This window comes from Labrus mixtus, chromosome 4 (assembly GCF_963584025.1).
Source record: "Labrus mixtus chromosome 4, fLabMix1.1, whole genome shotgun sequence".
Lineage (NCBI taxonomy): Eukaryota > Metazoa > Chordata > Actinopteri > Labriformes > Labridae > Labrus > Labrus mixtus.
Window position 1 is genome coordinate 23959734 of NC_083615.1, and position 21745 is coordinate 23981478.

The window sequence follows — 21745 nt, forward strand, 5'->3', positions numbered from 1 at the left end:
TAAATTGACCCACAGGTACCTGTGTAATAAAGACTGAAATAACAAGAGAGGGGTGAGGTTGATAAGTGTGGGTGAGTGCATGAGGGCTGTGCACTATGCTGTTACATGGGATAGTTAAATACATAAAAATGTATGTTAAGATATATAGAAAATGAGTGAGGGCCTTAAAGTTAGGAATTGTGTGGCTGGGGATTGGAGGGGGGGTAATGGACCATCTAGGGGTCAAGATGAATGTGATTGGTGCAGGCATAAGCCTTGGACCCTTTTGTTGGGACAGGGGTTTACATATTTAAACCTTTATTTTGGGTGTAACATTTTCTGACTAATTCATTAATACTTGCTCTGCTCTATCTCCCCTTGCCTCTTACTCCCACACAAGCCCCCCCCCCCCCCCCCTTCTGCAGACTGGTGCTTATTTGTGCTTAATAAGGGAGATTAATTAAACTCATTGGTATTCTAGGACACTGGCTCCAGCTGTTTCCCTTGGCTTGGATGAGCAAGGTCATCCATTTGGATTGTGTACTTTGGGAGTCTGTATTTTAGACTGCAGGGAGCCTAGCACCAACTAGAGTTGTTGTTTTTTTTCTGACTGTTTGGATGGATGGATGGATGGATATCAGTGACCGGAGCTCACTCACTGATCCGGCAGCTAATCCATCAATCAATCCTTCTGAGATTAACAGCTCCACAATGCGTGTTCACACATGAAACAAGTTAGCTTAGCTGTAATTAAATGCTCATCTCCCTCACTCTGTCTCTGATGCATTGCTCCCACAGCAGAAACACACACACACACACACACACACACACACACTTTGTTTATGGCCCATTCGTCATTCAATTTGAGTGGAAGTCAACAAGGTAAACAGCAATGTAAACATATGATAAATATGCCGTCTCATCAGTGTGATTGATATTCCCCGGTTTGCCTTGATGCAATGTTTAATACATAGGCCATCCAACAGGCCCCTTAGCATCAACTTTAATTATCAATGCAACATGACAATGCAATTCTGGGCCCAATGCCAGGAAAATCTGCTTAGAAGTTAGAGCTTGTAACTCTAAAGTAATGAGTCACAGCAAATATAATACCTATTTGTTTTACACCTTGCCAAAGTTTAAAGTCAATACGCATAACAGAGGAATAAAAAGTTGCAGCTGATGACGGATGGAGTGCAACCTTGGGTCAATGAGTTGAACTGTACCTTTAAGTATTGCATCAATGAGCAGACTGCGAGGTGGAACAAGCTGAGCCATCGCTTTAGGAAACCAGTGAGCAAGCAGTGATTCAGAGTTTGCTCTTTTAGTGTTGACAACATATTATTTCTAAACCTCTGTCTCTTTAAATCACAATCAGTACCAGCAGATCACAAAGCTTTTTTACCTACACGGATAATCTTTCTTTATCACCCAAACAGTCATCACACCTGTTCTAACTCTGAAAGCTGATTAGCCGACTGCGGGGCCAGCTGAAGAGACAGGAACAACAAGCTCTTGGTGATTTGGTTGGCTGCCGGCGAGCACACAGAGACAGTGTCACAGAGATAGCCCAAGGTCCGAGTTTGGTTGAAAGTGAGAGCAACACCATGCTTTGTTTGTGACAAGAAAACAACACCTCAGACATAAGGATGCATTCAATAATTCAAAGTGTTAATGAGGGACTGCAGTGTTGTGAATTCCGAGAAAAGAAGTGCCTGCAGAACTGAAAGTTGAGAGTTATAAGTTGAATGCTTTTAATATCATTTTTTAAACCTCATTTTCGGATAGATGTGTCGAATCTTAACTGGCAAACATTAAGGTGATCTCTGATCAACTGCAGTCTTCTGGAACTAGAAATTATCATTTTAAATAATTTGTGTGACACATTTTAGGCAGACTCAGGCATCAGGTATTGTGTATCATGTATCCAGTATAGGGTTTTGGTTATTGGTTATTGTGTATGATGTATTGGTTATTATTGGTATTGCGCGCAGGTAATCAATTATAATTAGTTTTTTAGGAATAGGGTATCGGGTATCCTGTATGGTATAAGCTATTCAGGAATCAAATGTATGGGTTATATTGGGTATAATAGTTTGGCTATGGGGTATCGGGTATTGTGAATCATGTACTGGCTTTAGGGTGTCGGCAAACATGTCAGTCAATATACTGATCTCATACCATAGTTTATGAGCCATCTTGAAATACTGGTTTTGGTGCTGGTATAGCTCAGTTTGAAGGGCAGGCACCCCATGTACAGAGGCTATACAGTGTTCTCCACAGAATGGATATATCTGTGGCAACAAGGGGTGGGTGGGGGAGGGTCGGATATTAAAACGTCGGAATACATAACCACATGTATTTTGTGTTGTGCTTTGTTCTCCCACTTATATAAGTGGCTGTTCACAAATGATTTTAATCTGCTCAACTGACCTAGGTAATGGTAAATGGTAAATGGACTTGAGCTTGTATAGCGCTTTTCTCGTGTTCTGACGACTAATCCCATGAACACACGCGCATAAGTTGCCAACGGCAGTGGGAGCAATTCGGGGCTATGTGTCTTGACATGTTGCTGCAGGAGCTGGGGATCGAACCCCCAACCTTCCGGTTGACAGACAACCATCTGAGCCACAGCCACCCCTATTGTCTATTTGTGGGAATACAGATTCCTGTTCTTGACGCTGTTTGCTGCATGTCATGCCCACTCCCTACATTTCTCATCAGTCTACATATCTGTCCTGTCAATTAAAGGTCATAATCCTTAAAAAGAAAAAAAATGGTTTCTCAATTATAATGAGGTAATTATTTAAAAAATGCCACCATAGTGCTAGTGGAAAGTTGTAATGTCAATGTTAGTGAGCAAAATGTCATGACTCCATGTTTTCTACCAATAAGTATTTTTTATTATAACTTATGTGATATTTGGCAGCTGATCAGTATCGGCTGGAGCTCAAATCTCTGTATTGGTCTAGCTTCATTTCCAAACAACTCATGACTTCTCTATGATTTGAATTTCACTAATAACTATGCCGTGCTTTCATTAGAGACTCAGCTGATGCAATATGAATATTACAGTAAGTGGTTCACTGAATGGGTCTCCATGTGATTCCAAGTGTTTGTTTGTGTCAGTCAAGGCTCGTGCCGTAGCGTGTTGATGTTTCTCCGGCTGCACTGACAGACATGGGGGACTTTTACACTCCTCTGGTGTCAGAAAAAAGAGGAGTCTGTTGTCACATTTCTTCATCATTATTACCTTCCCTGTCCTCCTTCATCTCTCTCCCAGGGAAGTTAAAAAGTAATCAAAGGCTTGGCTTCCGACAGCTCGGTCTTTCTACTTCTCCCACTCTGAAAATAAATCTTTTTCCTCCCCTGATTCATATAAAACACAGGTGGCTACTTGAAAAAGGCACCTCGATTCAGGGGTGCTGAAAACATCCCCAGTGTGTCTTAGTAGAGGTTTTCCTCTCTTTGACATCCCTGCTAAATGGATGATGCTTTGCCACTCATTTAGCAGCTCTGCAGCTCCGTTCCTCCTCCTCCTCCTCTGGGAGCCCGGCAGCCCTTTATCTCCATGTAGCTGGCCGAGAAACTAGCTCTGCTGTGTTACTGTCCTGCCCGTCACACCGCAGCATTAACATTAACATGCCTCTTAGCAGGCCGCAGAGAAAGAGCCCTGCGGTGCTCTGGCTGGACAGCCGGGCTTAATTCCAGATCAGGGGGAGAGTTCAAGGCTCCCTGGAGAGGAGATCTTGGCAGACAGGTTGGATGGTTGGAGTTTGTTGGAGATTAGGGCTTTGGTGAGTCAAATGCTGGATTAGGAATGAATGGTGAGGGGAAGATTCCTCAGGGTCTTAGTAGTAGCCTTCTGAGGATATAAGCTTGAGACTTCTTGGCCACACGTGGGTGTTTGTTTATGTGTGTGGTGCTCTCAGCTCTGTTTAATGCACAGTACATGCCATAGTGCTGAGTTAGAAAGGTCCGTGGTTTTAGCTACTTTATTTCATCATATAAAGAAGGATCAGTCCTCAGTGATAAGTGGACGCTTTCATGCATTCGTGGAATGATGTTTTCAGCCTTTAAATCCACAATCAATTTCCATGTCTTGCTTCAATTTTCTGTGTAGTTCACTGAATAAGTGTTTCCTGGTTTCTGCTTATTTTTTTCCCTCAAGGATGATGAGCCAATCACAGGACGGGCTGATGGCAGAGACCACACCCACATCAGGAAGTTTCTCAGCCAGCGACACAAGAAAATGCCATGGAAACCAGAGGTACTGTAGCAGGACTTTATTTTTGTGTCTTAGACGTACACTTCTAATCATCCTCTTGTATTAACCTCAGTCTATCGGGCATATAAAGGATTATCATGTTGAGGACTTCAATTACTTTTCTATTGATGTGACTCATCAGCTAAATCTGGCAACACACACAGGCACCGATGTTTTATTAGTGAACCTTTGAGAACATAGTTTCATGAATGCTGCTTCATCACTGGTTTTTATAATTGAGTGTTTGCCTTTGTGCGTTATAATTTAGCAAGCAGCTGTCGGACTCTCATTTGCTTTCAGCTGTCCCCTTAAATAAAGTTGATATGTGAGGGCAAATAGAGATCCAGTCATTCTCTGGTTCTTTCATGTGAAGAACAAAATGTGCCTTATGGTTATGATGATAAATTATGCGAGTGGGGAGTGATAATGTTTCATCCAAAACCATTAGTGGGTTATATTTTAAGGCTACTTTGACGTGCAGATTACAAGTTGATTTAGCTCACCCCAATTTTTCAGCTCACTTACTGATGTAGTTTATACACCCGCGTGAACAAAGGGAGCAGCAGACGGGGCAATTAAGCAGAGGATTTGTGATAAGGAAAGCAGCTCTAGATTTGTAACCTGTTCAGCAGAGTTTAATTAAAGGACTGTGTGTGTAGTCCTGTGTGTGTGCATGTGTGTGTGTGTGTGTGTGTGTGTGTCGTGTATGCAAATTTAATCTGCAAAATATGATTTATTAGTCGCTCTCTACCTGGGGTAAAGTTGGACTATCTCTGCAGAACAGCACAGTGTGTAGTTCTGAGCAAACAGTAGAAAAGGTAACTCGGCTTGAGATGGATAATAATATGAAAATGACTGTAGCGTACGTTTTCTTTTTCCCAACTCGATCAGTCTGACTGCAGCTGTTCTGACTTTTTTTTTTATACGATTCTCTTTTATTCACTGCCTGGGCTTTCCTGCTGCTTCTGCAAAGCATTATGAATGTAATCTTCAGCACAAGGCAGCATTACAGGGGTGCTGAACACAGTGTGTTGCCTGATAATGTCACAGCATATGTTCTTTTATTTTAGTGGACTCTCCAAGGCGAGCTGGTTTTGAAGTTCACCAGCGTTTCCTCTCCTTACCCCTGCAGCACATAGAAAATAGATCCATGAATCACGTTAAATATGCTAAAATGATATTTTTGTTTGTTAAGCTGACATATGTGGCTCATATCTGTTTTTTAATCTCATCCGGCCTAAAAACATCTGCTGCCTGAATATTGAATGGCCTGCATCAAACCGTGGACTCTGCTTTTGGCTTAGTTTATAATGCGCTACTTAGTAAATGAGTAGCCACATTGATATTTAACAGCCGCGCCAGGACTGCAGCCAAACAAACTATCTTCATCTAGACCATGAAGACTAACTCCACACATGTAAATGAGTGTCATTGGCTTCAGAGATACACTTTATTATTTAAAATCTGAATTTCCTTGCGTTCTGATTTATCATTCTTTACTGGTGAACTGTTAACATTACAGGATGTGTTTACACCAAAAAAAAAAGAAAATTGACGTGATTCTGCTGACCAAACATTATTCCTTATTCATGGTTTGGAAAAGTGAAGCAGCCTCAAAAGGGAAATACATTTTTTAACATCTGCACCAACCATATTTTACACTACATTAGGCACGACAAGCATCAAAGTTCACTTGCAGAAGGCAACATGCCATTTCTCTGACTCATTTCCAGCCCACTCATAAAGCAACATGTCACTTGGTTCCTCTGGCTATTCTGCTGATCGAGCATTATTTGATCAAAAATGTCAAGCATCTCTAAAAACATGTATCCTCAAAAATAAAATCTCATACTCTCTTCATCTCTCTCATATCTGCTACGTGAAGCCTAGTCTGTCAGAAATCTCGGAGAGCAGCCTCTCTTCCTCCGCTTCGCTCACTAGCTATCGGTCCTAATTACCAGCACTAACTTGTGTTCCTGATGAACAGCCAAGATGGCAGAGGTCTGAGGCGTATAGACTCGGGCTGGTGGGGGGTAGAGCGGTGCCATATGGCAGCTGCCACAGACTAGCAGAGGTCACGTCGAATTCAGACAAGCAAAATATAACAATCTAGATCTGATTTTTTTCCTCTAATGAGTTCACCCATAATGAGATAGAGATGGAAACAAAGAAGTCAAAAACACTAGGTTTTACACTAGGTTTCAGGGAGTTGTTTCCAGCCACTATTTGTGATTTAGGGGATTTCCAGCTGGTGATCTGATCCAGAGGTGACTGAGGATTAGCGTTGATATGCAGCTGTAGAGTGGACATCCTCTGTCTGTCAAGGACACCAGCATGTCAAGGACACCGACACGGGATAGAGATCACATAGAAAGAGAGAAAGAGAGAAAGTGCTTGCTGCTCTTTAAGACTCAGGCATGAAGGGATAAACAGCCATTTGGAGCAAAGCTGACACGGATCCAGAGAGAATTTGAGCATAATGAGCATTTTTTATTTTGTCAAGAGCAAAGAGAAAGTGATGCTAAGCGGGATTAGTGATGCTGAATTCATCCCGACTTCGATATCAGAGTGGCGTTCATGATGTCTTTAAGAGTAACTAGCCCACGTTAGGAGTCACACATGAACCAACTTTTAATCGTGGATTTATTGTCAATACTTTCAGCGAGTGGGTCTGATGTTCATAAGGTTTTAGACCAGATAGTGATAGTGCGGTTTCTCAAAGATGGAGGAAAGCATTCTTGTAGATCACTGATTCACTTTGGTTCTCTCTGGTTGGTCTATTTTTTTTTTTTGGTGTAATTTCCCTCAAGAAAAAACAAAAAAAAACAATGATGCGTCTTTTATTTATCTCTCAAGAGGAAAGTGAGGAAGAAATTCTAGCACAACACTGAACATGACTCAGGTTGGAGCAGTCGTCACAGCTGGCTCCTCACATATGTAAAAAAACTCGGTGACAAGACTGGAGGAGGATTCGATTATTTTCTTTTCGACTAGACAGAGGGAGAACGCTGGAGAAAAAGAAGTGTGATTTCTGTCTCTACCCTCTGTATCTTCAGTCTTTCTTTCTTTCCTCTATCAGTCTGTTAAAAGAAACCAAACGAATAGACAAAGGGAGGCATACATATGATTGCATTAACACAGTGACCGACAGCTTGTCTAGGATCAAAAAAAAAATCTCCTTGTCCCCTTTCTTCTTCTCACGTTTATCATTTCTACATCTCCACATCCATCCCCCTCATGTTATATCTCTGGCATGAAAGAAGACATGTAATTGTGGGACAGATGGCAGATTATACAAACCCTCATTACAGTACTTGATGAGGCTGGAATCTAGATCATATGATCCTTGTCTTCCTTTTTTTTTTTGCTGCTCTCCTCTGTGAAATGAGTTCTCATTATCTCTCCGCAGACAATTTCTCCTTTCAAAAACCTTCTGCACCTTTGAACCCCATCCTTTTTTTCCCTCCCTATACCCTACCTCTTTATCCTGCTTTCTTTTTCTTTCCTCTTACCTGAATCAATAACATGCAGAAAAAGATGAGTTAAAATGGAGAAACACTCTAACTGCCCTCTAGAAATCCAGATAAAGAGACTTTATATAATGTGTTCCAACAAAACTCATACTGTAGCTACAGAGGGAATATTTCATGTGCATCACGAGACGTTTGATCCCTCTTGAAAGGTAATATATCAAGCAAAATACACTTAACCTTGGGTTTCCAACACTAATATGTGTACCCAAAAGTCCATCCTCTCCATCTTTTGCCTGCTCCACTTTTAAGAAAATTTGTGCTCAAACAGGCCTTTCGGAGATTTTCCCTCGATGACATCACAAAGGGCAGTAACCCCTCCCCCAGGTGGGTGAAACTCCCACAGCTAAGTTTTCGTTCTGCCCACTGAGTCTGCCTTCTGACCGTAAACAATTGGGCATGGTGCAAGCCCACCCCTCCCTATCCCTTCTCGAGGGGCGTGGTCAGACACAGCTCATTTGCATTTAAATGTACAGACACAGAAACAGCCTGTTCTGAGCAGGGCTGAAATAGAGGGGTTTATAGGCGTGATCAAATACAGGATCAGAGTGGATTTATAACAAGAAACTTCACATACTGGTTTTGGGGACCCCTGAGACTTATTTAAACTTGTTGAAAAGGAGCATAATATGTGACCTTTAAACTGAAACATTTTAGCAATGAAGCTTAGTAAAATGGCTGTAAAGCACAGGTTACGACATATCAACAGTTAGCTGTAATGTCGTACCTCCTATACTATACGTATGGGATATATAGACTGAGTACTATTGTATATCTTGCCAGGAACATCATGTCACACTTTTTCGTATCCAAGGGGGATTTACAGTGTCAGTCTGTGCGAGTGCTCGTCAGTGCCTGCGCCGAGTGGCCATTTGTCAGCGCCTTCCTGCCAGCAGGAGCGCAGAAGGCTGCACCAGATTTTTGAGAAAAGGGAGACAGCATCCCAGAGGAGTAGGAGGAGGAGAGGGGGAGAAAAAAAGAGAGAGTCTGATTTGTTCTCTGTGTGATAGTGCGACCAGATGGGTGAGAGAGAGGAGATACTGTGGAGCTTTGGAGACAGAGATATGCGAAGACAAGCTCACAGAGATGTGGTTATGGGGGAAGAAATGTGTGCTTTGAGGAAGATAGGCAACACAGTTAATGTGCTGTTCAGGACAGCCTCTTAAACTGAGCAGTTTATTCTATAATATTTTATTTTTAACATCGTGTTTTTCTTTACTCGGCTCTCTTCCCCTGCACCTGTCATTTCACTATCCGGGCTTTTTTTTTTCTTTTTTCTTACAACTGTCATCACATTTGACAGATGGCATTCAGTGTACCATCCATCTCCCTCTCCTCCCCTCTCTTACTTAATGTCACTCAGAGCTATAGGTGCTCTGTTGTTTTGAAACATGTGGCAGCTTGAGATTATATAGAGGACTAAATCTGGAGTATGATGAGGGTGGATGAAGCAGGGTGAAGACAAAGATGATGGGAAAGGATAGAGGGATTCTGGCTCAAGAGAGATTGCAAACCACAAATTAAATCCACAAGAAGAAGAAAAAGATCACACTGTAAAGGGCAAAAACTGACTAAATGTCAAAGCACTGTCAAAAAGTTTACAATCAGGCGTTTGCTATAGGACTATCAAATTTATTGATATTTATGAACGCACATTGTTTTAGTTTCTTTATTTATGTTATCAATAACTGTTTTTAAGAAATTATTCCTGATATAAGTTTGTGCAAAGATGGGGGAAGAAATCAGATAATTTTCGTAATCCACATGATACTGGTTAATTATGTTTGCATGCAGCTTATGTCTGAACTTGAATTCATACAATCTTTGCTCTACTGCAGAAGACCGCAGAAATCAAAAGCTTAAGCGTCTGCAAACTTTCTTGGAAACTTGGAGTTCTTTCTATGTAGGAAATCCAAATGACATTTATTATTATTTGGACATATTTCTACATTTGATCTGCAACTGTGTGATGTGCTCTGTTTTTTGATTGACTACAGACTATCAGAAGTCATTCACTGGTGTGTTTCTTTTGTATCAGTGCGGTGAATGTATATCAGCAAAAATGACAGCTTCCAAGTAATGGCGAAAATCAATGGAGACATAGAACACTTCACTGCAGTTTCTTCTGAATATGAGCCTAATTCTTTTAGTCTTATCCTTATCATGTCAGCAATTAGCCTGACAGATAGCCACTTTGAGCCTGACTGCTGCGTCAGCTCACCAGCTCAAGCCTACTGAAACAGGATACCATCATACGATCTGAATGACTGAATACCGCAATCCCAATCTCCACAATGATGGAGTGTGTGAGTGCTTATTTGTCCCACAACGCAATCATAAAGAGCGGGAACGCTCTAACGCACTTTCCTTAAGTCTTCATGTCTGCATACTTTTCTTTTGGACTTACGCAGATGGATGCAATAGTCCAGCCCCACTACATGTAAACAAATTATTAATGAAGTGTTCAATATTTCATGCAAAGTGTGCTGAAGGTGCCCTTTGGTGAGGAAAAACCAAAGCTCTCGTATAATTGGCTATTTCATTATGACATTTCTTAAAAGAGATCATGTTAAGAAACCAGCTACGTAGCGGCACAAGCAGCCTTCTTCAGGGCGTAGCTGTCAGCTCACAGTCTGCCACTTTAAGTACATGTCAGTTAATTACAAGAACTTGAGCAATAGGTAACTCAGTTCAGAGGAGTAAACGCAAGAGCATGGTAACCTAATAGCAGCTCTTCAAAATATACAAGAACCTGAGAAAAAGAAAGAAAAAGAGAAGTGTGAAAAAATGTGAACAATAAAGTAAATACAATGACATTCAAAATAAGATAAAGAAAAGCATTCATTCACAAAGAAAAAGGGGAACCAGACCTCATAGACCTGTTACATGTGGGTCGTAAGCTAGTTTATTAACAGGATAGGTTTTTAGCAATTTCAATATGTAAAAGTCATTGAACAAAGGCTTTTTACTTTTCCCAGAAGATGGCCTTTTTGACGTATTCAACAGTTTGAAAAATAGATAAACGAAACATGAACAAAAGGCCTTTTTGATCTGAGATTCTTCTGCAGCTCTGTAACAAATCCCTGACGTCACTCTGCCTTTGTACTTTTACATTAAACCCCTGAAAGGCGTGATATTGTTGTCCCAGTGTGTGATTTTACGGTGCGTTAAGGCATTGCAGAAGTACAGGAGGAACGATGTGTATACAAACAGTGCCACCGTCATACACACACACTCAGAGGCACACTCACAACTGACCGCTGTTACGCCCTGTCAGCCCCGACGTGCAGCGACGCCATTTCTTAACCTTGCTGGCTCAGCAGCAGGACGACTTCTCCCCCCATCCATTACGTCTCAGTAACAATTATGTCCCCTTAACATTTACGTGAAAGACGAGGCGTCACAGTCCTGTCTTAAGCCGGCAAAGTGGAATGATGTCATTTTTGTGTATTTTGGTCTGTTTGCTATTCGTGTGGAACTTTTTATGCTACTGTCTTCATCAGGACTCCCTTGTTGAAGAGATTTTGTGTCTGAATGGGATTGTTCCTGGCAATTATTTTTTTAAAGGTTCTAAAGTTAGCATGAACATAACAGGGAAAACACAAATATGTAACGTCTACTTTAATCAATTTGGGTGTTACCTGTAGCAAGTTTTCAAAGTTGTTTGTTTTATTTGGAGAAATATTCGCAAAGGAATTAACCTCATCACCTTTCTTCAAATAGTTTGATAAAATATATTGCGATGTAAGACAAAAAATACACTAAAGATTAGCTTTTAGGTTATTACTTAATTAGATATTTTGTTTCTAGGCAACATGTGATGTCATGATGGTGTGTCTCATTCTTAATTTTTATGCCATCTCAAGCCCTCACAGACTCACATACTACATGTCTGATGTCATTTAAGTCTGAGGGGGTTTAGTGCTGAGGCTAAAGGGTGGAAATTGTGTTAGTTTGATTTGAGCTTTTCTTATGCAGCTTTGCCAGTAGTCTGTTTAGCTGGCAGTAAATGTGTTAAGTGTGTGAGGGTACAGGGAACAGTTACTTTGTCATCTTCCTCGTCTGTTGATAAGAAAGCTCGTCCTTGTAAACAGAACGCCGCTGAAGTCCGTCTCTGGTTTTTCATGTAGAAAAGAAAGGCAACAGCAGTCGTTCTTTTTTTTGCCAATTACTGTCTGTGAATGTAAGCTGACATGTTGTACAAAGACTGTTGTTTCAAAAGACACAAGCTGCCATCGCACAGTCATCTTGTACAACACACACACACACACACACACAACTGAGGTAACCATGAAAAATACAGCGATTCATGTTACCATATACGCAAACTGTTAATGAGAGTGTCTCTTTATCCGTCGGTCCTAAATGAGGAGTCAGGAGGGATGTAAAAACAAGATAGAGGGAGACGGGAGGGGGAAGTGTCAGCCAACAGCTGAGCTCAGAACAACCAGGGACAGAGAGAAGAGCAATGGACGGCACACAGGGGGAGATGGAGGGATAAAGAGAGATAGAAATAGAGAGGTCTGAGAGAGGAGTAGACAACGTTAGGGATAGTGGCACTGAAGGCTTTAACAGAGACTGAAGCAGCTCTCCCAAAAGCCCAAACAGAAGCAGGAAAACAAAAGGATAACAGGGTGAAGTCAGAGAATTGGGAGAACAAATAACTTCCCTCTCTTGCCATTCAACATCCTGTTAGAGCCAGAGCACAGACAGACCTCTCACAGTGCTGTCACCCACAAAATAGAGCCAATTATACACATGCACCCCTGGCCAGAAGCCAACTTTGCAGCCCTTGGCTTCTCCAGGACTACACAGGGATTGTGTGTTTGAATAATGTTTTTTTTTTCCTTTTAGACAAAAGGAGCAGTGAGGAGGGGACCACCAGGCCACAAAAGGGGTAGCTCTTTAAACCCTCAGGAAATGTATTAAAAGCTTTACATAAGACATATTTACACAGGGAAAAGCTCTGTCTGCTGAATCCCTCTAGCCTCCCTCTCACTGCCTCTCCCGTTTTTTAAACATCAGATATTCTTGTTCATCTTTTCGACACACTGTTTCCCTCTGATTTGGCTCTCTTGACCCGGCAAATCCCTGTCTCTTTCTCATCCTATTTTACATTTGCATTTGCATCAGTCCTTTTTTTTTCTTCTCTGATGCATGTCGATGTAAATCCTAAGATCTAAAGTCAGGGGTCTCACTGCTCTGGACTGACATGTTTGCACAACAAAAAAATATCTCATGGTTGATGCATGAGCTGTAATTGCCTTGCTGTGCGGGGCACAGTGACGGGAGAGGAATGAAATGCAACTGTTTTAGGGTCAGGCCATCTGCTAGAATGCCTGTGTGATACTTGAAGGAGCATGACACCCTCCATCAACGTCTTTGTGACTTAAAATGTAGACAGAGTGCAGAGTAGCTTCCACCGAGGTGTTCACCTTTCTGTCTCACCCCAATAATCCCACTGATGAGAGGACAACCGGCTGTGCGGCTTTGAGGTCACTCCTTTCTCGCCCAATTGATTGACGGCTCACACTTGTTGACGACAAAGCTCGTAGCCTCTCCACACACAGAAAAGCTACACCCATCAAATAAAGTAGCTTTTACGCTTTGATCTAACCAGGGAGTCCAACTGCATCATTTCATTTGGTGGGAATCCACTTTCTGCTCAACTTCTGTGTGATGTTCTAAATATCTGTGGCAGCGCTACAGTGGCAGCCTGCTGGGACTGCTGTCACACGTCGAAGCGGGGCATATGTGGGTGCAGTGTGTGGATGCATGTTGGTGTAGTTGGGTCGATCCTCCGGTATGAAAAGTTTGCAGAGTTTGCAAATCATTCACTGAGACAGATGCTCATGGAGTGGCACTAAGCTGTTGTGCATCTGTGCACATGTGTGTTTGTTTTGCAGATTTTAAACCGTGCAGCTGCACATTAAGCTGCATCTGTAGCCTCTTATTTTTTGGAGGACATTACACCCCCCGCATATCTAACCCTCAATTTATATGTGCTGTTAGTAAGTCTATATCTCGATGTGAAAATGTGTGGATGTGTTGGTTTGTGACCCAAACCCCTTTACTTCCAGAGAAGTGCCAGTCTGACAGTCAAGTCATTTGAGAGTCATTTTTTTCCTCACATATGAGCAGAGCCGATTGTGTGTGAGGGAACTCTACCCCAAGGCAGACTGGTTTCACCATCTGTCCTTGCTGTGTCCTGTGATTTCCCTGTGTAATTCAGACAAATGTCAGACTATGGGCAAGGGATGAGCTCTGACAAACTGCTCCAGACACGCTCGGCTCACAGTCTTCCCCCTGATACTCCTGATGAGCTCTCTGTCACCTTCCCTTACCCAGGGTAGTGAGAACATTTTAAACTCTGTGTAGCGTTTCACATATCACCGAGAATGCATGTCTCTTGCGTGGCGGAGACATGAATTACAAAGAGTACATTTCAGCACGGAAATCTCTCTACCGCCAGCAGTTCAAATGGCAATCTTGCACTCAGGCGGGGACGTACTAAAGGATAACCCGCCTGTTCAATAGGAAATGTAATGCTGTTGTTTCTGCATGCTCTAACCTGTTTCCTCTCTGTGTGTGATTGTGTGTTTGCAGTATAAGGGCCAGGCAAACCTTCATGTATTTGAGGACTGGTGTGGCTCCTCTGTTGCCCAACTCAGAAAGAACCTGCACTTCCCTCTCTATCCTCATGTAAGTATTACAGAGAAGACTGAGTTACCCTGTTCCTCTTCCTGTTCCTCTTCCTGTTCCTCTTCCTGTTCCTCTTCCTGTTCCTCTTCCTGTTCCTCTTCCTGTTCCTACACCTTTCAGGCTCTGCATACTGGCATGGAACTCTAACAGTTTACAGTTACAGCATTGGGAAAGTTACCACTAGACCAAATTTTAGTAAACTTTGAAGCTACAGTTAGTTTACTTGAGGAAGAGTCAGACAGAAGCCTGCTATTGTTTTCTTACTGGCAAGAGATGATGTGCTAGTTTGGATGGCTGCTTTTCCTGCCAGATTTGATCTTTTTTTGCAAGCTAACTAATTACTCATGCAGTTAAATATCAGTTACATGAAATGCTCTACATTTTGTATGATCTCTATTGGTGTATTGTATTTGTTACTCTCTTGTTATTGCAGGACAGAGTCCAAGAAAAAATGTCCCTTTGGGGACAATAAAGTATATCTTATCTAATCTTATCTTGTGTTTCATACATTTTTAATCTTTGTATAACTTAAAAATAATATGTGAAACTGTTACTGAGTAGGTCTAACTGTTTCTCACGTCCAAAGCATACGTATAAATATCATGCCCTTTACAGGCCTTCCCTTCCTAGTTACAGTTGCTAAGACATGATTGGACAATTGCTGGGTTAGTGAGTGGTCAATTGGTGGGTAGGGTGAAATAACTGACAATGCTTACCCCTCTATTTGTTAACACAACAACTGCTGCATGTCTGGCCTGAATCTATCCCTGCTTGTTATTGCAGACAAGAACCACAGTGAAGAAGCTGGCAGTGGCTCCGAAGTGGAAGAACTATGGCCTGAGAATATTTGGCTTCCTTCACCCTTACAGAGATGGTAACTAGCTCATCTTATTAGCGCGTCGATCCTCTGGGGCTGAGGGCCTTGGAGCATGTGTTCTTTATAAGAGCTGACAATTTCCCCAGCCCTGTTAATCCAAATGCCTGAGAGCTACTAATATAGTGGCTATTCACATTTTTATTAGGGCTGAATGCCAGAGATCTCACGGCCAAATCTCATTGCCCTCATAGACCGATCATCGAGAACAGTTGCTATGGTAACTGAAAAGCCTTACACCCAAGTGCCCTTACACAAATTGTAGAATATGAACCTATTAATTCGATTAGTGTTCATTTCAGTCTTTTATGTAGATTGTGCTTGTGGTTTGGCCCTCTCCAGCTGATGTATCAAAGGTCACACAATTCTCAGGCTTCCTGCATGAACTCTAACAAGTGCCCTCCACCTCACAACGCAGGATGCAACCTTTAGGGTGCCTTTGCAGCTTGATCGAGTGTAATTTAATTGTTAGCTGCTTGGAAATGCTTGTAAGTAGACCAAGATTACAGGAGATAAAGACACAATGTGATTTTAATGATCTGAAATGTATCCACAGTTCTCCTTGAATACCTGTACCTGTACCTTCAGATACAGTTCTATTTAATACACGTCAAGTCAATGTTAAAACAGCCGAGGTTGACCAAATTGCTTTTAAACTGTTTAGTATTGAAAATGCTTTGGATAATTTCTATGCAATGAAATACAATATCTCTCTGTGTTTATATATCTGCTACATAACACACAATACTGCATGTTCGGACACACCCAACACATCCAGATTTCAACATGTCATTCTTTACAAGGACGAGAAACAACCACAGCTCAATGATATGTTGTTTTTATTCACAACATAAAAGGGAAAGTTTCTCAGGCAACAGATTCAGTCTTGCATCAGCTAAGGCTAAAAAGTAAGACTTAGCTGCTACTGATGCAGCTCCTACTAATAATAGATGGAGAAAACTGACATATTTTATACTCAAATATTAAAATTTATCAAACTTTTCTGTGTTCATGTTTGCTTTACATACCCCTTTTATGCAATGGTGTTTTTTTTTCTATGAACACAGTTTGTATGTAAAGATTAGAGACTGTGGCCATCGGTCTTGGTGATCATTTTAGATACATTTTTACACCTGTGAATCTTTTTTTCTGTGGCCTTGCCTTCTCTGATGCTTCTGTGAGTATACTGAGATCATACATATCCGCTGCCACTAACACACACTCTGATCATGTTCTTCCCCCTCCAGGTGATTTCCAGTTCTCTGTATCGTCTGATGATAACTCCGAGTTCTGGCTGAGTCCTGATGAGAGCCCTCTCAATGCCAGACTGCTGGTTTATGTAGGACAGGTAAGAGCTGAGCTTGTGCTGCAGTCTTGTATAATATCTGAACCACAGAGAAAATCACTACTTTAAAATCCAAAAAGGTCCCTGCATGCTTTATGCTCTCTGATTCTCAGTGAATTCAAATTTCCAGGACTATGACTACAGTCTCTGGTTTTTAGCAACAAGGTTTTACTACGGGGAGTTATAGGATCACCTGGGGCCTTAAATAGTTTCCAACTCCTCAATGTCATGACTTAAAAGAAAAAAAAAAAACATTTGTATAATATATACCTCAGGGAAAGAGGCGCTTCCACAGTACATTATGTGAAGAGAATCCAAACCCATACGATTTGCTGGGTTAGACTCTTAGCTCTAAATAGCATCCATTCGCTTCTTTTCTAGACAATCATGCACAGAATGACAGATTAGATGTAAGAAAGTATACTCTAGGTTTGTTGATATAAAGGGGATGTAAGAAACTGGATTATACAGGCTTTCAAAAAAGCACTGACCATTGGCCAAACAGCCGACTAGTCACTTAATTACAGCCGGCTCATTTTTCCTAATGTTGATTCTAATAGAAAAGTTCGACTAACAACTTGCGACTCGCTTCCCCTGTACATGTTTGAAGCTTTCAACTTCACTAGAGCCATTATGATCTGTAAGGGTCAACCCCACCGCTCAGTGTGTGAGTGTGGCGGACATGAGAGCTCTCAGCTAATTGCAGACTTAAGTGTTTGAGACATATGAGCAAGATAACTGCAGAGAGGAGGAAGAGTCACATTTTACTGCACAGAGATGGTCATCATCATTACCATAATACTGGCTGCTTCAGAAAACACCTGATACCTCCTTTTACGTAATTACATTTCCACCACAAATTGTTGTTTTAATATTCACCAGAATGCATGAAATGAATGTTTGAATGCCCAAAATCTCACCACATCAAACAGTAATCTTTCAGAATCATACCAGGTTAATGTTAAATCAAATCACGCAAATGATCTCAACCTGGGAATTTGATAAACTTCACAAAAGTCAATCGTTTGTCACAGTAAGATTAGCTTTCAAAAACTTCCTACCTCAAAAAACTGTGATAGTGCTGTTTATTCAGCTAATGAGTGTTACGACGAGAGAAAAGGCTTAAATTCCAAGGGAAGAAAAATGTGAGCTAGCTAGTGATTATTTAGTGACTATATGACAAGGTAAAACTACACATTTCATAACTTATTTTCCTAAAGCAACTCAGCAAAGTCAAAGAAGCTTTTGGTAGCACAGCCAATCTTTAGCTAACATTAGCATCAGAGTTTCCCAATCTGTTACCTTTTCTGATGCTGATCAGTTAAGAAACATAGAAATAATGATACATTATTCTCCTAAAGGTTTATAGGACTTGCATTTGAGCCTCCCAAACAGCTGAGCGTGACGTCAGAAGAAAATGGACGCTGTGTGAATTTCATGAATTGCTGTGATTTGACATCCATGCTGAGAAAGGTTTTTATAAAGAGTAGTGGGCCCTGACCAGACGACAACATCAACCCTGTAATTCACCTGTGCTCATCTGAACAGCAACAGGAGTGACACTGAGCCATTTGACCTTGCTGGTCTTTGGTAATCATCTGCGCGTGTCATGTCATCCTTGTAACTCTCAGGCTATCACTCACCTCCAACACACAGCTCACAAAACAGCCGACTTAAATCCTCCTGTAGAACATCCTGTGAGAAATGGTTTCCTTTTTCATCTATCCTTGAAGTAACCTCTGCCAGAAATCAAATAGAAGTCAAGCTGTGCTGCTACTGCCTTCGCCAACAAAGTTTTCTGGGTGAAACCTTCAGACAATTTTAAGACGTAAAGCATGCATGAAGCTGCCGAGTGTTTGAACTGCACCATATGACTGTTCCGGGCGATATGTGGAACGACTAAAGGTTCAGCTATGGAGCCATCTGTATTCTAACAGGATGTGAGATGCCACCAGGTTCTGTTGAAGCTGAGATTAATTAGCGGGCAGCGAATATTGATGTGACATTTAGCAGTGGAGAAATATCATCGAGGTAATGGCAGGGGACCAGTGCTATGGCCAGGGATCATTCATTCTGCCACAGGCTGACAGACAGGCCTCGCTGGCCGACCCGACCTCAGAGACACATCGTGTTTCACAGATCAAAATCTGACTCTCAGCTGTGTTTCTCATTACATGACCCATCTGTCTGCAGGAGTTCAGAGGACAGCTTTTCTTTTATTTGTATCACTCTTTTATAAGTTAGTATTTGATATTCAGTGTATGTTGTGGTCCTTGCATATCAGCGATATTATGCCCTGAGAGGATGACTCAGTGCTTTGTTAATATGAAAAGAAGACTAACTGTCTTCCTTTTCGATCTTAAGCTCTTAAAATGTCTTCTTGTAAATTTAATATGAATAAAAATGAGATAATTACAGGTGTTAATTGTTGGAAATAGATGATAATTAAGTGAACACATTATAGAATAGAATAGAATAGAATTACTTTATTGATCCCAAACTGGGAAATTGTGGGAATGATCATTATGTAAAGGCCACCTATCTGTTTGAATATTATTAAACTCACAGATAAAATGTTGTTGTAAAAAGGTCTGAGCTATTTAGCTAGTTGTAAAAGTGGATGGATCTGTCTGTGTTTGTTGTAATGTAGCTCCAATGTTAAAATAATCTGATGATTGATTTGAATGCAGTGAGTGGAATCTCATTATTTTAACTTAAACTTCTACAGTTTTGTTTTTTAGTTTTGTATTTTAAAGGCTAAAGGTTCAGAAGTTGGAACTTTGATGGTTCTGGAAAATATTTGTTAATGTTTCTTTTTTTGTCACTTTATTGCAATAGTCATAAACAATCATCATTCAAAACAGTTACCTCAGAATGCATTGCAGGTGGGAGGGGGCGGGGTTTGCGCTTTACTGATCTTTAGATTTCATGTACCTGTACAGTCCATCAAGTCTTTCTTTTGGATACATCTTGTGTAGTTCCTGTAGGTCACCTCTTAGAAGATATGTATATTCTTCATTGTCTAAAGGTTGTTCTATAGTTAAAAATAATATTTTAGGTCTAGGTGGATGTTGTTGTTTCCACGTCCTTGTTATCTGCTTCATGGCCGTCTCTCGCAAAATGTTAAAAAGATAAATATCAGCAGCGTTTATTACCTCCAGTAAATTGATGCCCACATAATGTCCTCCCTTTATATGTGTATTTAACTGAAAAATGAACTTAAAAACTTTATTTACCTCTTCCCAAAATGACTATAAAACTGGACATTTCAAGAAGTCATCATAGTTTGCCTCTTGTTCCCCACACCCTCTCCAACAGTTGGCTCAGTATGTTAAAGTTTCATGAGGTGCTTTGTAAAAATGTAGCTGTTAGTTATTCTGAGGTTTTAAGGATAATAAATCACATTATATATAATCAAAAAGTCAAATTTCAACCCCTGACAGGATGTTAAATAAATTAACATGACTATTAAATCACAAGTGTATGCCTGAGTCAGTATTTGTGGAGCTGTATAGTGTAGTTGACTGAATAGATTTAATGGCATTGCTGTATTTTCTCCTCTATGTCCTGACTCACTGCTCTAAAAATACACATTGTATTGTAAAGGATTGCTGCTTCACGTTAGTCGTCACTGTAGTTGTTATCCTGAATAGTGGACTGGCTATATATGGAATGTGCTGCCATGAGACATTTAGCCATGATAGAACGGAAACCAGGGACCTGAACTGTTTTCTGTAGAGACCCTTGTCAGCATTTGGTTAGCTTGCAAATCTTTCACCGGCTGTGTCAGACATCTCCTAATACCCCTCAGGACATCTCAACGAAGAGATGACATCATCCTCCAAGGTCAATTTCTGCCTTTCCTGCACACCCACACACCCACACACACTCGAAAAGAAAAATGCATATAGAGAAAGTTGTCTACTTAAGCCTTTTTTAAAAAACCTGATTCACATGTAGCTACTTTAAAACATACATCCAAGCATTTCTCAGAAAGTGAAACTCGACCTTGAGTCATGGCTGGTTGGTCATTTTACTCGCTTATGCACACCAACTCATTTTGGTCATGTCTTTAGAGGGAGTGGAAATATCTAATAAACACACTCTCCTTGGTTCTGCTGGGACACTATCCGTGAGCATACGGATGTAAGTAATGTGGCTGCGGATGATCCATTGTCCCCTCTTGGCATTAATCATATTTTTTTTTTGCCCACTGCTAATCCGTAATGAGATTTTCCTTCAATCAGAATGTACAGACAGCTCCTGCAGAGCTTCCCCACGGAACCAGACGAGGCTTGTCTGATATTGAGAGAGCCTTTTGAGTAGTACAAAGATCTAGTGTGTGTCTACATTCATGACTTCTGTGTGTTCATGCACCGCTGAGTTTGAGCAGACACATGCACGTTTTGGATGTATGTCATATATGTTGTGATACCTGTTCCGTCTGGTTTTAAGGGGTAGACACAGAGAAACAAATACACATTCAGACAGGTGACTGAGTCAGAGAGGTGTAATCAATATGAGACTTAACAGCAACAGGAGCTGTACTCGGTCATAGATGGGGAGAATTTTGTCACCAGCAAGAAGAGTTGTGAAGAAACAGGCTTACTGTAAGTGCCCTAGACAGTTGTTTTCTCATGTTGTTTTCATCGCTTGGAATATTCTGGCTAGGTGACGAGCTAGATGGGTTCATTGTAACTGCCAAGGTATTTTATATGCCCGACTCTATAGGGCTGTCACCGCAACCGCAAAAAGGAATGACTGTCATATAAACAAGCCAACGACGGTGAAGGGAGGTAACCGCCATAATGTTCAGACAGACTAAAAAGCCACTGCACTGGTACCTAAACCAAAGTAACTATGCCCCTTTGGGAACATTTCGGCTTACAGTCAAATGAAAAAAGGATTTAGACGATGCAATTTGTCAAATCTGCGCCAAAAAGATCCCTGCGAGGAAACACATTTAATTTGAGCTCTCACCTCATGAATAGTATCTGACCCACAAGATTATTTTGATTGTGACTTTTACCTATTTTATAATATTTTTG

The 21745-nt window shown here is 41.1% G+C and overlaps 1 protein-coding gene and 1 long non-coding RNA gene across 2 annotated transcripts in view; one reads left to right on the forward strand and one right to left on the reverse strand.

Annotated features, from left to right (window-relative positions):
• Positions 1 to 21745, reverse strand: part of LOC132973218 (uncharacterized) — a 360126-nt gene that overhangs the window by 250226 nt on the left and 88155 nt on the right. The window lies entirely within an intron of this gene.
• The window catches only part of b4galnt4a (beta-1,4-N-acetyl-galactosaminyl transferase 4a), a 156433-nt gene that overhangs the window by 79729 nt on the left and 54959 nt on the right, over positions 1 to 21745 (forward strand). The window contains exons 3-6 of the mRNA XM_061036546.1: positions 4151 to 4249; positions 14383 to 14478; positions 15262 to 15352; positions 16600 to 16700. Of these exons, the coding sequence (XP_060892529.1) occupies positions 4151 to 4249; positions 14383 to 14478; positions 15262 to 15352; positions 16600 to 16700 (387 nt within the window). The remainder of the gene's footprint in view (positions 1 to 4150; positions 4250 to 14382; positions 14479 to 15261; positions 15353 to 16599; positions 16701 to 21745) is intronic.